The 16,351-nt window shown below is 38.3% G+C and overlaps 1 protein-coding gene across 12 annotated transcripts in view; it reads right to left on the minus strand.

Annotated features, from left to right (window-relative positions):
- The window catches only part of LOC137250282 (mucin-5AC), a 153,021-nt gene extending 136,921 nt beyond the window's left edge, over window positions 1–16,100 (minus strand). For 6 of the 12 annotated variants that reach the window (XM_067782877.1, XM_067782867.1, XM_067782810.1 and 3 more), the window contains exon 1: window positions 15,585–16,100. In XM_067782877.1, the coding sequence (XP_067638978.1) occupies window positions 15,585–15,653 (69 nt within the window). In that variant the 5' untranslated portion in view covers window positions 15,654–16,100. The remainder of the gene's footprint in view (window positions 1–15,584) is intronic. The other 6 variants (XM_067782896.1, XM_067782887.1, XM_067782859.1 and 3 more) reach the window with 1 other exon arrangement.
- Between the last annotated feature and the right edge of the window lie 251 nt (window positions 16,101–16,351).

Genomic DNA, 16,351 nt, shown 5'->3' on the forward strand with positions numbered 1-16,351 from the left:
CTATGACCATACAAAATGGTAATAAGGCCAATTGACCTTATGGCCGTTGACCTTATGTCACCCCACCATCACATTATTGCGTTGTCATCGAGCCTTGATACGTGTGCAAAGTTTCAATCAAACTTATGGCCATTCAAAGTGGTAATAAGGCCAATTGACCTTATGGCCGTTGACCTTATGTCACCACACCATCACATTAATGCATTGTCATCGAGCCTTGATACGTGTGCAAAGTTTCAATCAAACTTATGGCCATTCAAAGTGGTAATAAGGCCAATTGACCTTATGGCCGTTGACCTTATGTCACCACACCATCACATTAATTCATTGTCATCGGTCCTTGATACGTATGCAAAGTTTCAAATTAATCAGAGTTCTAGAAACCGGTGAAAATTAAACTCAAAAATTCCGTTACATAGATACAGGCCAAGCTAATAAAAGCGTGTTAGAAAAAGTCTTGGCTTAGCTCCACTGAAATCAAAAATGTTCTGCGCACTATTAAATGGTTATACCTTCTACGCGCATATTTTAAGGAAGAATGGATCTAGCTCATCCAGTGGTTTCACAACGAAGTAGCAGGCCTAAGTGTGTACCACTGATTTACTGTGGAGCAATTAATCTAGCCTAGCCTTTTATGATGAAAAAAACGGTTTTCATAGTATTGCAGATATCACATGCATGCTATGCCCATAATTCCATTAGATAGTGGTGTAGAAGGTAGGTTAGGTTGAACCGGCCGGTCCATGAGGACCTAACATATACTGAATGAGTCCGTAGTGTAACCAGGAGTTTGTTTTAACGGCCAAACTGAAAAACCCTATCTAAAACCAGGACATATGTTATAAAATAACTCCGTCCTCTTAGCAAATACTAGAAGCATTCTAGGACTTAAGTCACTTGCTGTTTTTAGATCTGACATCTGTATCACTCCTAATAGCTGGAGTTTTAGCCTGGCAAGCGCAGGGAGGGAAAGTCGATGCAATTATTTTTACTTCAGGAGCTTCACGTGACATCTGAGTAAAATCGAACTTGGAATAAAGTTTAGAGAGTTACCAGTTACGAATAACGGTATCCCTACAACTAATCGTAGTTAGCTTTTCTCTTAGAACTAAATTTAGAGAACTTAATAATACTTTTAAGAGTAAATCCTGTGTGTATGCTTCCAATACATAATGCATGTTACCTTTCTCTCTAAGCCTTTAAAAATTTGCAAACTGTAATTAAATGAAGTAGACTTGCAATCATTTGTATATCCATACATATAAACATATTAATCATAATATATGTACGAGGATATCAGCCCATATAGGAAGCAACAAAATGGTACGTAAGCATATTCTGTTTAATTTATGTTGCCCACTTTTAGGCGCTCCGACAAGCTTAACGTGATATGAATTTTAATAACACGTTTCATAATTTTGCAATTAATGAAGATAATGAAAATAACCATGTGAACAATTGGATGTCCTTAAAATTATTATGATTAATATGTATAGCTTATAATTAAATGTGAATGACAGTTTATATATGATTAAACCTCGAGGTGACAAGAGGCCAACACTCGACTGTTTTAGAGTCGAATCGACTGTTTTTGAGTTTTGAAGACGACATTGTACAGGAACTGGTCACCTTTTGACACCAGAGCCCTAGTTCGAAACCAGAGCTTTTGTTCAATACATATTTATTATTTCTATAGAGCATATTCAAGTACATTCACGTACTGGATATGAAAATTACCTTATTTAATTGGCTACCAAAGGAAGTTGTAGTAGTGAATAAGTTGGCAAAAACAATTTGAATTAATATTCTCCTCCTTTTGATGACATACATATGCATGCATAGAGAATGAATGTACACACGCAAATGAACTCTGTGTAGATATGCTTGTCGTAAGAAGCGACTAAAATACCAGATTCAAGGGGCTGTGAAGCGCAGCCCTTCAGGTTGCCAGCGCAATATATAGCTTCTCCAAACCCAATTGTCAACTCACCTATTCGCGGCGAATCCTATTTCACTACCAGACGAGGCTCTGGCGACCCTAAGCTCTTCATGTAACTTGGGGTAGGGGAGGGAGGGGATGGCCTGAAGGTTTAATGTGACCACATAAATCGTTCCCGAGATGGTCGAGCTAGCACCTTAATGGTGCTGTGGTACCGGAGCGTACCGGATCTGTATCCGGCAAAGGACCATCACATCGATAACACTCCCCAAAGCTTTCGGGGAGCAACCTTATCGCTACAACAACAACAACAACTCTGTGTTCGCCGCAGCCATAAAATTTTAATTAAATCTCATTATTTTGATCGTATTAAATTAGTTCTGGCCCAATTAATGTTGGATTGAACAGGCTTGTGCGTGAGGTTCTCACATAGACTACATTAGTTCACAGTGTTACCAAAAGTTTGCTCAATCATACTGAAAACCCCTATCAGAAACCAGGTTCTATATTATACTATAGCTTCGTCCTCTTGGAAAATACCACTGCTACTTGCTGCTTTTGACGCCAGAAGGCAATTTTCAGTTAGAATATCCATCATGAGCTAACAGTCGCCTCTTTTTCATGATAAGAGTAAATTTGGTAATTTAAGGTTGTAAAACCTACAAATGATCTTCGACACTTTGCAGCCCGGCTTGGTCGATCATATCGCCTTCTCTTAAACCCAAATTCATTGGAACGTTCAGATAACAAATTCGAGCAATGCACCCTGCTTAGCTAGCTCATCCCTTTTCTCCTTTCCATCTATTTCCGTATGCCTTGATGTATATTTCTCCCTAAGCGAAGTTGGCCTATGCGATAATATTGCTTTAATTGCTGCTTGGTTGTCATTGTAAAATTTAAGCGGCTTCAATTTAAGCTATTTTCCTCCAGTGTTTCTACTGCTTTAGTCACGGCTACTACTTCCACCTGAAAAACACTACAGCGATCTGGCAGCTTGTAGGATTTGTTATTTTTCGCATCTGCACAGATACCCTACTTCTTCCATTACTTTGGAACCATCTGTATGCATATGTATCGCCTCGTCTGCCATTTGAGTGCCAACCATACGCCTCTATCGTAGCTCTAAGAGACCCATCGAAGCGCATGTAGATAACTAGGTAGTATGCCCGTCCAATATTTGATGACGCTATACTACTAAGGCCGCATAGTCTGCACTTAATCTGCCCCGAGGCATTGAGGCTCGTTGCAGTTGTGAGCGCTAGACCAAACTAAAGGGCCCATTACTCATACTTGCATAGACTTGACTTGACTTGAGAACCGTCACTTATAGTTATGTTAAATGAACATTGTATATTACTGATTACTTAAAACTTAGCAACACTTAACTTGACTTAAGGGCCCATTACTGATTCTTAGCATAGACTTGACTTGACTTGAGAAATGTCACTTACAGTTCTGTTAAATGAACATTGCATGTTACTGATTACTCAAAACTTAGCAACACTTAACTTGACTTAGAAGTCTGTTGAATTTTGATTTTCTATGTAAGTTCTAAGTGACGTTTAGATTTTGAGATGCCATTTGCTTGTTTCCATTTCATTTTTACATTTTGTCATACAAATTTACATTTATTGATTATGATGCCAGATTGTATGCGCTAAGTTGAGTATAATCGTGGCTAAGTTAACAAGTTTACGCCAAGTCAAGTCAAGTCTATGCTAAGTATCAGTAATGGGCCCTTTAGAAGTCTGTTAAATTATGATTTTCCATGTAAATTCTAAGTGACGTTTACATTTTGAGATGCCATTTGTTTTTTTCCATTTTATTTTGACATTTTGTCATACAAATTGACATTTAAGTCAATAAGTGGAGTATAATCGTGGCTAAGTTGCCAAGTTTACGCCAAGTCAAGTCAAGTCTATCAGTAATGGGCCCTTAAGTATATAAAATAGGTAAACAACAAAACTAATTACATATCCTAAATTTGTTAACGAAACTTATAGTTTTCATAAAAGACGTGTGCCATGTCGCTCATCAAAATCGACGACACAAACTTTTATAATCAATAATGCAAACAAGTAAAAATTTGGGTAAGCATATGGACGTAATGAGGCACCTACACCTGCCACGAAATGTTACGTGCTGTTACATTTATTACATGTCAATTAAAGTATCGAAAATTTGATCTAAAAATAATACACTGTAAGATTTCATAAGCTCATATGCGGCTGTCAGCAGACTGCGCAAGCGAGAAGAAGCAGCAACCTAATGCCAATGCACAAACATCACAAGCAGAGAAAGCCAAATATGACAGGAGCAAAAAAAAAACAAAAAGAGCAACGTAAGCTCGCGTCAAGTGATAATGCAATTAAGCATCCACAAACAGAGCAACCGACTATAAAACACCTCAATATAATGCTTAGGTTACACTATCGCCTCACCCCACACACACACACACACACACACAAAATTTTGCAGCATAAAAGTGTTGTGCCAACAAGGACAATGAAGCACCCAGAACAGCGCCATGTATTTACTTAGTATGTAACTGGCAAACTATCAAATTAAATAAGCACACATTTTGGTAAGTAAAAGCGCTGTGGTGTTGGAAGCCGGAAAGTCAGCAGGCCTTCTCACAAGCACACAAAAGCGGTGATGCATTTAAGCCGGGTCAGACTGGGTCGCTCCGGAAGGTCGACAGTCACAAAGTCTGTCGTGTGCGCCTCAATTCAATCACCCTGACTTACAGTCAGTAAGTCAGGCAATTTGTTTAGCGTGCATGCAGACATGTGATAAGTCTTTTTTTTGTAGTTAGTTAGTGCAATCAGTGGGCAGCAGCGCAGGGCGTGTCAGGCATACAGCTGAGCGCAACTCAGCAGACGAGTAAAGAATATTAAAATGAAAGAAAAGAATAAAAATCGATTGAATAATCGGCTGAAAAGTATATCACACAGTTATTGTACAGGCCAATCAGGGATAGTAAAAGTTATAAGTTTAGGAAGTACAATCTCGAAAAGTAATAGTAAGCTTTCGTAAAAAAGACTAATATTTCCGTAGCGAAATAAAAACCTCATAACAAAGCTATTAAATTTTGAGTAAAATAAAAAACTCAAAAAAGGACTTATTTTCGAGCGTAATAAAAACTAGAAACGTTTTTTGAGCATTATAAAATACTCAAAAAAGTAGTATTTTTAAGTAAAATAAACAAACTTAAAAATGACCTTTAATTATTTCCGAGCGAAATAAATACAAAAAAAATAGTTATTATATTGCGCGCCTAACAAAAAACTAAATAAACAAAAACAGTTGCTTTAAATATTAAATAATTGTGTTTTCCTGTTTGAAATAAAGATAATTACTCCCTGAAGAGGACACAATATCGTGTCGAAACGCGTCGGAGTTAGAAAAGAAAAATTTTGTTTTTTTGCTTTAAACTCAACGGCCAATACAGCTCTGAATAAATACTTAACAAAGAATTTGCTTTGGCCTAAACCAAACATTTTCCAAAAACAGCCATATAAAATACCCCAAACAAAACTGTTAAACTAACTATTATTTCGGAGTGAAATAAAAAACTCACTTTTTTTGAGTGGTATGAAAAAACTCAAAAAAATTATTATTATTTTGCGAGCCTAAAAAACTCGCAAAATAACAAGTATTTTGCAAATACTCAGCAAATAATTATTACTTTTGAGTGAAATAAAAACACTCAAAAATTAGATTTTATTTTTCCCAAATTATTAAATAAATTATATATTAAAATTTCTTCAAATAAATGTTTTCATACATATTAGAGCTTGCGCTTTCTTCTCGAACACAAGCGAGATTTTCGAGACCCGAGAAATCTAGAAGTCGACTTTTCGCGAGATTCTCGTGTCTCGAAGTACTTGTAAATCTCGCGAGCTTCTCGATATTCTTACTTAATCGCTGAATGGACAGTATTTATACACTTGGTTTTTTTACTTGTGACTTTTTTCTTGCTTTGCTTCAATGACTTCAATGACATTTAACTCAAAACATATTTATTGTACATATAATTTTGTTCGCAATATTTTATTTTTTAACGAGACATCAAGAACACGGCTTCTCACGAGATTCTCGAATCTCGAATTACTCGTAAGGCTGGCGAAATTCTCGAATTTCGAATTACTCGTAAGGATCGCGAGATTCTCGATTCTCGAATTACTCGTAATACTCGCGATCTTATCGACTTTCAATTCAGTCGCTGCATTGGCAATATTCTATACACTTCGGGGTTTTTACTTGTGGTTTTGCGAACATTTTGGCTTGTGCTGCAGAAGAAATCGTAAGCCCTATTGAATGTCGAGAAGCTCGCGAGCCTTACGAGTAATTCGAGGTTCGAGAATCTTGCGAGCCTTGCGAGTAATTCGAGATTCGAAAATCCCTCAAGAAGGCGACACTCGCGAGAAATCTCTTCTCGAACATGTTCGAGAAATAGTAAGCTCTAATACATATAAAAGCAATAAGGACAACATTGGTTAATTCTTTGTGGTTCTATAAATAGATAATAAAAATAAAAAATAAATTAATATTTTTTCAATGTTATGAAGAAAATATTTTCCGAGGGAAATGAAGTACTTAAAACACATTTATTGTGAGAGCGAAATAAAAAAACTAACACTTACGTACTTACTTAATTGGCCGTCCAACAAGGCGCCCCAGTCGCTCCTTCGCTCCGCCAACCGGCGCCAATTGGTCACACCCAGGGAGTCTAAATCGATTTCTACCTGGTCCTTCCAACGGAAGGGGGGCCGCCCTCTACCTCCGCTTCCATAGGCGGGTTCCAATGGAAACGCTTTCTTGGCCGGAGCATCATCTTTCATTCGCTTAACATGGCCTAGCCAGCGCAGCAGCTGCGTTTTAATTCGCTGGACTATGTGGATGTCTGCGTAGAGCTCGTACAGCTCATCATAAAATATCTTCGGTACTCGCCATCGCCAACGCGTAGAGGTCCATAAATCGTTCGAAGAACTTTTCGCTCGAACACTCCCAAAGTCGCTTCATCTGCTGTTGTCATGGTCCACGCCTCTGCCCCGTATAGCAGGGCGGGTACGACAAGTGACCGGTAGAATATGATTTTCGTTCGCCGAGAGAGGACTTTACTTTTCCATTGCCTACCTAGTCCAAAGTAGCATTTATTGCTGGTTCCCAAATAGACGAAGTCTTTTACTATTTTGTAATTATGGCTGCCAACAGTAGCGTGGTTGCCAAGGCGCGTTTGCGCTGACTCTTTGCAATGACAGCAAGTACTTCGGTTTGTCCTCATTCACCATCAAACCCATCTTTACCGCTTCTTTTTCCAGTTTGGAGTAAGCAGAACTAACAGCGCGGGTGTTTAGGCCGATGATATCAATGCCATCAGCATATGCCAGCAATTTCACGCTTTTATAGAATATTATTCCAGTGCGGTTAAGTTCTGCAGCTAGTATAATTTTCTCCAGCATCAAATTAAAGAAATTACACGATAGGGGGTGACCCTGTCTGAAACCTCGTTTAGTTTCGAACGGCTCGGAGAGGTCCTTCCCAATTCTGACTGAGCTGATGGTGTTGCTCAACGTCATTTTGCACAGCCGTATAAGTTTTGCGGGGAAACCAAATTGAGACATAGTGACATGCTGTCGTGCTGTCGAAGGCGCCTTTAAAATCGACGAAGAGGTGATGTGTGTCGATTCCCTTTTCACGGGTGTTTTCCAAGATTTGGCGCATTGTGAAAATCTGGTCGATGGCAGATTTACCATGTCTGAAGCCGCACTGTTAAGGTCCAAACAGCTGGTTCAGGGTGCGCTTCAATTTTTCGCAAAATACACTTGAAAGGACCTTGTATGCGATATTAAGAAGGCTGATTCCACGACAGTTGGTGCATTTTGCAGTATCCCCCTTCTTGTGGACTGGGCAAAGAACACTTAGATTCCAATCGTCGGGCATGCACTCGTCCGCCCATATTTTGCTAAGAAGCTGCTACCAACTCCTCGCCGCCGTACTTGAATAGCTCCGCAGGCAATCCATCAGCGCCCACGGCCTTATTGTTTTTCAATCTGGTTATTGCTATTCTAACTTCGTCATAATCGGGCGGGGGACATATATTCCATCATCATCGATTGCGGAATCGGGTTCGTCATCTCTGCGCGGTGAATCGCTGCCTCCATTTACAATAGCAGATAAGTGTTCCCTCCATAATCTAAGCACTCTGGACATCAGTTACAAGGTCGCCGTTTTCGTTCCTACAGGAGTTTGCCCCGGTCTTAAAATCTTCCGTCTGTCGCCGTATTTTTTGGTAAAATTTTCGGGCGTTATTCCTGGTGGCTAGCAGCTTAAGCTCCTCGCACTCACGCCTTTCTGCTTCTGTTTTTTTCTTCCTGAAAAGGCGTCTCGTTTCCCTTTTCAACTCACGGCAGCGTTCACACACTCCTCTTGTTGCGCTCGCTTTTAACGTAGCCCTGTAGGAAGCGTCTTTTCTTTCGGTTACAACGCGGCATTCTTCATCGTACCAGTTGTTTTTCCATAGTCGCCGGTAACCAATTTTTTCCTCGGCGGCAGTACGAAGTGCTTTGGAGATATGCTCCCACTTCTCCTGTATTCCTTCAGGTGTGAGAGTCGAGTTGCGAAATCATTGGCAGTCTGTTGTGATTGAAGCTTTCCTTGTGTTTTTTGTTCCTTGGTTTTAGCCGCGCTGAGGCGGGTGCGTATTTTGGCTGCAGCGAGATAATGGTCCGAGTCGATGTTAGGTCCTCAGATCGTACGGACATCTAAAACACTGGAGGCATGCCGTCCGTCTATCACAACGTGATCGATCTGATTGCGAGTATTTCGATCAGGAGACAGCCATGTAGCTTGATGTATCTTTTTATGCATGAACCTCGTGCTGGATATGACCATGTTTCGAGCACCGGTAAAGTCAATCAGCCTCAGTCCGTTAGGAGAAGTTTCCTTGTGTAGGCTGAACTTTCCGTAGGGCCAAAACAAAAACTTACACAGTAACTATAAATTTCGAGCAAAAAAAACTCAAAATATGACTATTATTTTCCCAGTGAAATAAATTAAAAAAAAATCACAATTATGTGCCGAACGAAAAAAAAACTTAAGAAATAATTATATTTTCCGAGTAACAAAAAAACACTCAAAAAAATTAAAATTTTTTATTTTTTTTTTTTTTTTTGCAAAATAAAGAAAAAAATATTTTCCGAGGGAAATGAAAACTCAAAAAATAACTCGAAATAAAAATCTAAAAAAATTACTTTTATTTCCGGATCGAAAAAAATTACTTTTACCATTAGAGAAAAATAAAAACTCTAATAATAACTATTATTTTCCAAGGGGAAAAACACAAAAAATTATATTATTTGATTTTTAAATTGAAGCTGAAAAGAAAAAGTCGGTTAATTCAGTCTGTTTATGGGGAATTTTTTGTGTATTTCTTATGTAGGTAGCATAACCCCTTCAATGCGATTTTTTTCCTTTAAGTTTTTACCAATATTGGTTATTTCCGATCCCTGCATACGATATACGATAGGTACGTCAAATAAACGTATACTAAAATACTCGCATGTAGCCGGCATAAAACAGTTAGATGGTAACGGAAATAAAATCACGAAAAAAAGAAGACCACAAGTCATAAGCATGAATCACCATTGCGGCTTCGATGCACACACAACAACCTCTTTGCACGTAGTCAAACAAGGCAAAATGTTGGAAATCAGCTGCAAGACACTTGCCATCATTTAAATGTATGAGTGACTGCGGCTATGAAGCCCAAACGGGTCGTGCGGAGATTGCTTTGAATCGTTAAGTAATAATATCACTTCAACTGATGTAATGCTCTAAGCAGGAAGTTAAACGAAGAAACAAGTGCGCTCCTCGTGTGCTTTAGTTGTAGTTTATTGTTGTGTTTGTTTCTTGGGTTCCTTCAACAGAAAAAAAGTGTATTCAACAATAACAATAAAAAGAAGCCGGTAACAAGAGCACACCACGAAGTGTTATAGCATGAACGTTATTTTTGCTGTCGCAATATGTTTTAAGGGGAGAAAACAAAAGTTCATTTCAAAGGCCTTCCAGTGAGTGTTCAATACATATGCGCTAGTCATTAACTCTCTATCTCTCTTTCTCTCTCGCGATAAATTAGAACAGCTGATTTTTGGTTTCTTTTTCGCCTTGTGATTTGCAGTTTTTCTTATAGGGAAAATTTTACAATTATCTTTTATCACATATATTATTTTATCATTAACTACATACAACAAAGTGTGTATATTTTTGTTATATATGTGTTCGGATCAAGGCATATATATACGAGGGAATAGCAAAATGAGTTCAGCTGCAATTCGACGTGCCATAGAATGGAAAATTGATAAAAAATTAAAGTACATATCAAAGTGAATTCAGTATCAGGTATTGTTATCCCAACAGCTGATTGCTTCTTCTTGATTGTTTTCCATACAGCGCCTTGTACTTTAATAAATCAGTTAATCGAAATCAATTTACTTCAAATTTTCTTTTGACTTGACATTCTTCTGCACGGCGAATTGGTTGAATTCGCTTTGCCGCCACCTGGTATGGATTCCCCTTGGTACATATATTTTCCTCCATTTGCGAATGTCGAACGAAAATAGATATTTCTCTTTGCATAATCAAGAAATTTTCTATTGTCAGCGCCTATCAGCAATCAGCTGTTTTGAGCGATAATTTGCAATGAATACATTTCACATACAGTGTCGCCATATGTTATGTTGTGTGAATACTCTTCTGATGCGTTCCAATGAAGCGTGATTCAGATACGGAAAGAAATTTAACATGCATATGCGACAACAACTTGATCCATATGGAACATTGTTGTTGCTTTTTCATTTTAAATCTCTATCCCAATCTGGATCACGCTTCATTGGAACGCGTGGTTTGTTTTCAGTTTCAATGGAACACACAAATTACATAAACAAGATTGCGCATTGCGCATGTAAACAAAACATCAGCTGTTTTTATGGGCAATTTTTACGTCCTTTTCCTTTAGCTCTTGTTTTTTCTCTCTTTCTTTCATTCGCTCAAGCAGTCAAGTGTGACGCAATCTTCTGTGTGTGATTTGTGCTATCATAACATATGTTATCGATTTTTCGTTATTGGAATATTTTCCGTTGATTAGTCATTTATCTCAGTAACGAAAATATGTCTAAATTCAAATATTCATATTATTAGTAATCGAAGTTCGAGATAATTAATCAAGTAATTCGCAGTTTGGCCTGCATACTTCTGTCAAAGCAGCAATATGTGATATGCTTTTTGATGGTTTTTTTGTATCAAACAACAACGACAAATTAGAATTAAAAAATAATAATGTATTCTCCCTTTAAGCAGGTAAATATTATATATATTTCACTGAATGAGATGGTTCGCTCCCAACTTTTTGTATGAGAGAGTGATCAACGAGTGATAGGCTCCTTGTGGACATCATATACGATTTATTTGCGGTATTTAGGTCAATAGTGTAATAAAGTCACATTTTTCTTTAGACATGGTTAATTAGAGTAAAAAAAACCAACTAGATAACGTGGGAGCCAGTGCTACGTGAATACCTCAATTATGATTCTATGAACATCTCTAAGGGCCGTTTTCACGATCTCCAGAAACGATAGCTGGCTCTTCGTTTGACAGTTCATAGAACTTTTCATCAATGTTCAAATTGTGTATAACGCAACGAGTCATTTCCTTTCGTGTGAATCAAAGTTCCATAAGAGTATTCGTTCACTTCGGTGAGTGACAGTAAACCTGAATGCCTTTATGAAATTCTTGGTATTATATAGTGACTACTGTGAATATGAGTGACTGCGACGGAAAGTGACACGGCGTCGTACAGTGTCTGTTCCTAAAGCTGGAGACATTGGTGCTTTATCGGTAACCTTTTAACAGCTGATTCGACCAACCTTATGAGAATCAATGCAATCGATTATTGGTGCCGCTAAGGTCGTAACCGTATCGTAGCCAACCAATTGGTTTTTTGTTTACCGTCGTAACGATAAACAGCTGATTACGTTAGGGATACGACTTACGGCACCAATGACTCCCGCTTAAGGGGCGCATTATGTATAACGAAAAGAGTTGTTTTTCCATATGATATAAAAGCATTCACTCACTTGAAATGTTTGGTATAATAAAGTGGTGAATGTGAATATGAGTGACTCGAACGCAAATTTTCACGGCGTCAAACATTATCTGCTCGTAAGTGAACGCTGCGTAGTTACAATATATTTAAGGTGGGATATTAACGCTTTATCCTTAAAATGATTAGATAATCCCACCATCAATGCAACTAGCACAGTAGAACTATCCATAATACTGAGCAGCATAAAATAGTTTTTGCCTAGCGCTTAACAAAAACAAGCGGCCAAACGGACCTCGACCCCCAAAAATCTTACAGGGAAAGTAGTTCGACGTAATTTCCAGTTAGTTTGGGCACTTGGTGGCCACGCGTAGCCTCGCGTTCTTGGAGCGCTGCACTTGACTATCCGGATTTATTGCAAGATCCCTATACATTACGCACTAGGTAGCATCCCATTCACCGTATAATAGAAAGCGACGACTTCCGCATAGTACACGGTGTAGCTCTCGGGAAGCATAAACAACCGGCTCACTATTATTTCCCAAGACCCCAGATTCCTATCCCTGTTGAATTCACCACCACATTCCTTCCTCCAGAGTATATGAGCACTGTTGTTTACTGCCAAGGCAAAAGATGACAAAAAAAATTTTTTTTACAGCCCTATTCTGCATTTCGACTTGGATTGGAATTTTTTCGATTTGGCAATTTTGGTATTCTGTGTTCCAATCTCTTTCGATCCAACTTCGAATCGTTCGATTTTTTGTATTCTGCATTTCGATCGTAGTTCCGTTTTTCTAAGTTGCAAATTAGTTGGCGGAAAAATATTTTCTTTTTATTTTTTTATTAATTTATAACAGAATTTTAACAAAAATGTAAGTAAAACTTGTTAAGAAACGTAGAAGGCTTGATGATGATTGTTTTTTATATGTTTCCAGGTCAAAAACAACATGTCGATGTCGAAGTCCTTGGACGTATTTGCCCCGCAAAAGTATCTAACACATACTTGAATGCATCCTTATTAAGTCGAAAGTTTTTTTTGAAACTAAATAAGAAAATAAGTCATTAAACTTTACCACTTTTAAATTCAATTTCTTACAATTCGTCACTCATCTCAAATAGATTACACAAATCTCGCAGTATTTGCCTTTCCATTCTCGCCTGGCCATTTTCGTATGCGTTGCTTTCCAACTCCATAAATAATGACGCGGCTATTGATTCCATTATAATAGACAGCTATAATTTGTGTCTGTTCGTTGGGTCCAGTTATATGCCAAAGCAAGCTGCCGGCGTAGAGGAAGGTGAAGCGAAAACGTAAACAATCCTTGCGGAAAGAATAAATAAACTTTTACAAAGTATTTTAGGCCAGTGCAATGCAATTAAAAAAAATAAATGTAAGGCGCGATAACCTCCGAAGAGATCTAAGGCCGAGCTTCTCTTCCAATTTGCGTCGTGCTCCTCTTGATTTTCCCTACAAATTGGCCGGACGGGACCTACATGCTTTATGCCGACTCCGAACGGCATCTGCAAGGCAGATGAGTTTTCACTGACAGCTTTTCATGGCAGAAATACACCCGGAGCGCTTGCCAAACACTGCCGAGGGGCGACCCCGCTTAGAAAAATTTTCCTCTAATTGAAAAACCTTATTTCTAAAAATTTTGATGTTGCTTTGCCCGGGAGTTGAACCCAGGGCATACGGTGTGATAGGCGGAGCACGCTACCATCACACCACGGTGGCCGCCACAATGCAATGCAATTAGCATCCTTAAAATTCAGAAAATGTCAACTATATTCGTGCAGGAATCCGTTTTAACAAAACTTGGTGGCCACGGCAGGGAATTGGCCAAAAGAACGACAAAAACGCACTTACAATTATGAAAGCACTTCACTCAAAAAAATATAACACTGCGGCAATATATTCTATTGCTTTTTTTTGTACAAAATGGCGCGGATAATAAAATATAAACGTTTTGCAGTGTTTTTTACAAATTTTCTTAAATTTATTTTGTTCCAATGTTCACACATTCCGTACCAACAGCTGATTTCGAAAAATCATTTGCTCTTCCTCTTCTCTTTACGATTCCGTCGTAATGCAGAATACCAAACTTCGATTGAAGCGGAGCGTAGAACGGGAACGTAATCGAAATGCAGAATAGGGGTGTTAATTGCTACGGATGAATAAGGAGAATAGTGAAATGCCCATTTTTGTTAGTCTAATTCAGGGACCTGCATTCCATTGCACAGTTTGCTCTCGTTGCCATTGTGAAAGTGGAATAATTTTCAATTTTTTCAAACCCATGGTCAAACAACACCCCAGTCTGCAGCAGCTCTCTTAATCACATTTTATGTCATGAATTCAGAGTTGATGTGCGAGCGTCTGCCCATCTATGAGTTGACCACACTCGATGATTCGGAAGCATAGTCTAATAGCATTTAGCATAGACTGGAACCAGCCAACTGCAAGTAGTCCCTAGAGATTCCTGCAGCTGGGGAGGCTTGTAGGGTATAAATGAGTTAATAACCGAAGTAAGCGTGTTTCCTCTCAAGGGAATGACTGAAATCCTCCATTGCTCAGCAGTGGTTGCAGTAGGAGAATAAATTCCTATGCAGCCGAGGTAGTAGGGAAATGGGTTTCAATGATAAACTTCAAGAACTCCCCTTCACGCATTCCTCAGCTATCTATATTCCCAAATCGAGCAGATTTCTCCGAAAAAATTTTCGTATGCTTCTTATACTATTTTCACACACACGGCTTATTGAATAATAAAGGCAGTTTTCTACATTAAGGCGCTTATTGAGCTCAATCTTCCCTACAAAATTCGAATCTATAATTATTTCATTAGTGACTAATCGAATGCCTAATGAAATCAAAAGCCCAATGCAACTCTGTTGGCCGCGTTCAGTTTCTTAGTTTTTGGTGTATTCAGTGCTTAAAAATGTCATTTGTCAAAGTAAATGTCATTGTCTGTCATATAGCATTGTCATTTTAGCCGCTTGACATTTCATCTTTCATACTAATCGAGCAACTACTTCTGTGTGAAAGCAAAAAATTTACGATTTCATTAGAAGGTGATATGAGATCATTAAGGGTCTGTGTGAAAACAGTATTAAGCTCATTGTGCCATTCCGTTTGTGGATAGAGTTCCAAGTCTGGGGATATTTTACCAATCACCATGTTCATATGAAGGCACTTATCCACCCAGGCGTTTTTGGCCCTTGAGTGAGAAGTAACGCAAGCAGTCGCTATTTCGCTATAACCGACGCCAATTAGGATTACCAAAGGAAATATTTTGAATTAAATGGAAATTTCCAGCTTCCTCAGTAGCATCTTCGTCCATGAGCATAATATGACTTAGCCAGCAGCGTCTTTGGGCTTTTATTCGTTGTATATTCGTTGTACTATGTTAATATCTGATCAAAGCTACTACAGCTTATGAATATAGCTACTCCGAAACTCAAAACCGACCTAAAATCTATTAACACAATACAAACATATATACTTACATACATATTTGAATAGATAATGAAAATTTAAAATTTACGTACTCGTCCACTCACCTTGTCGACCGGCATTGATGGGCACGCTCTACACAAATTCCAAAATGATCCGATCATAAGGAAGGTTTTTGACTTTTAACACAAAAAGCTTAATAAAACCAAATCACCGCACACTGAATTAGGCAATCCAACAATTAATACGAGATGACGTTATATTAAACAAACAATTAATGTTTGCAAATATGTATACAAAATGCTGCGTAATTTGTGCACATTTGCTGTTCTTGTAGTACGTACTATCAATAGAGCGCAGTTGAGTAGGGGGCTGTATGAATAATAGTTCAATTTGATGTGATGGCTCGTTGGCGCCGTTTCTTATAATGCGGCAAATGTGGCGCCTTTTATGTCTTTATTATGTCTTTTAAAACGTCGCACAATCGAACGAAGGAGTAGGAATGTGTAAATTTGCGTAACTTTTTTAATGCAGTATATTTTTAGGCGCGTAGGCTTATTTTTTCGATTTGTATGAGCTCGACACGTTTTAGCCGCTTTCTAGTGTTGTCTTCGAGTATCCTTCACATTACGTTATTAACAATGTAATCGGTATGAGTTGTTGTTACACACAAACAATGAGAGAAAAAATGTGCGTAATTCTTGTCTCGTTAAGTTTATTTTCTCACACTAAAATCACTTTTCGTGGCAGTTGTACGAATGATGCGTTTCTTGTATCTACTCTATGTTGGTTTACAGTTGAGCATATAGTAATGGTAACTGTATTTTTGAGGTATGTAACGTGGAAAAAGTGGGAGGAGCAA

The sequence above is a fragment of the Eurosta solidaginis genome, chromosome 1, assembly GCF_040869045.1.
Source record: "Eurosta solidaginis isolate ZX-2024a chromosome 1, ASM4086904v1, whole genome shotgun sequence".
NCBI lineage: Eukaryota > Metazoa > Arthropoda > Insecta > Diptera > Tephritidae > Eurosta > Eurosta solidaginis.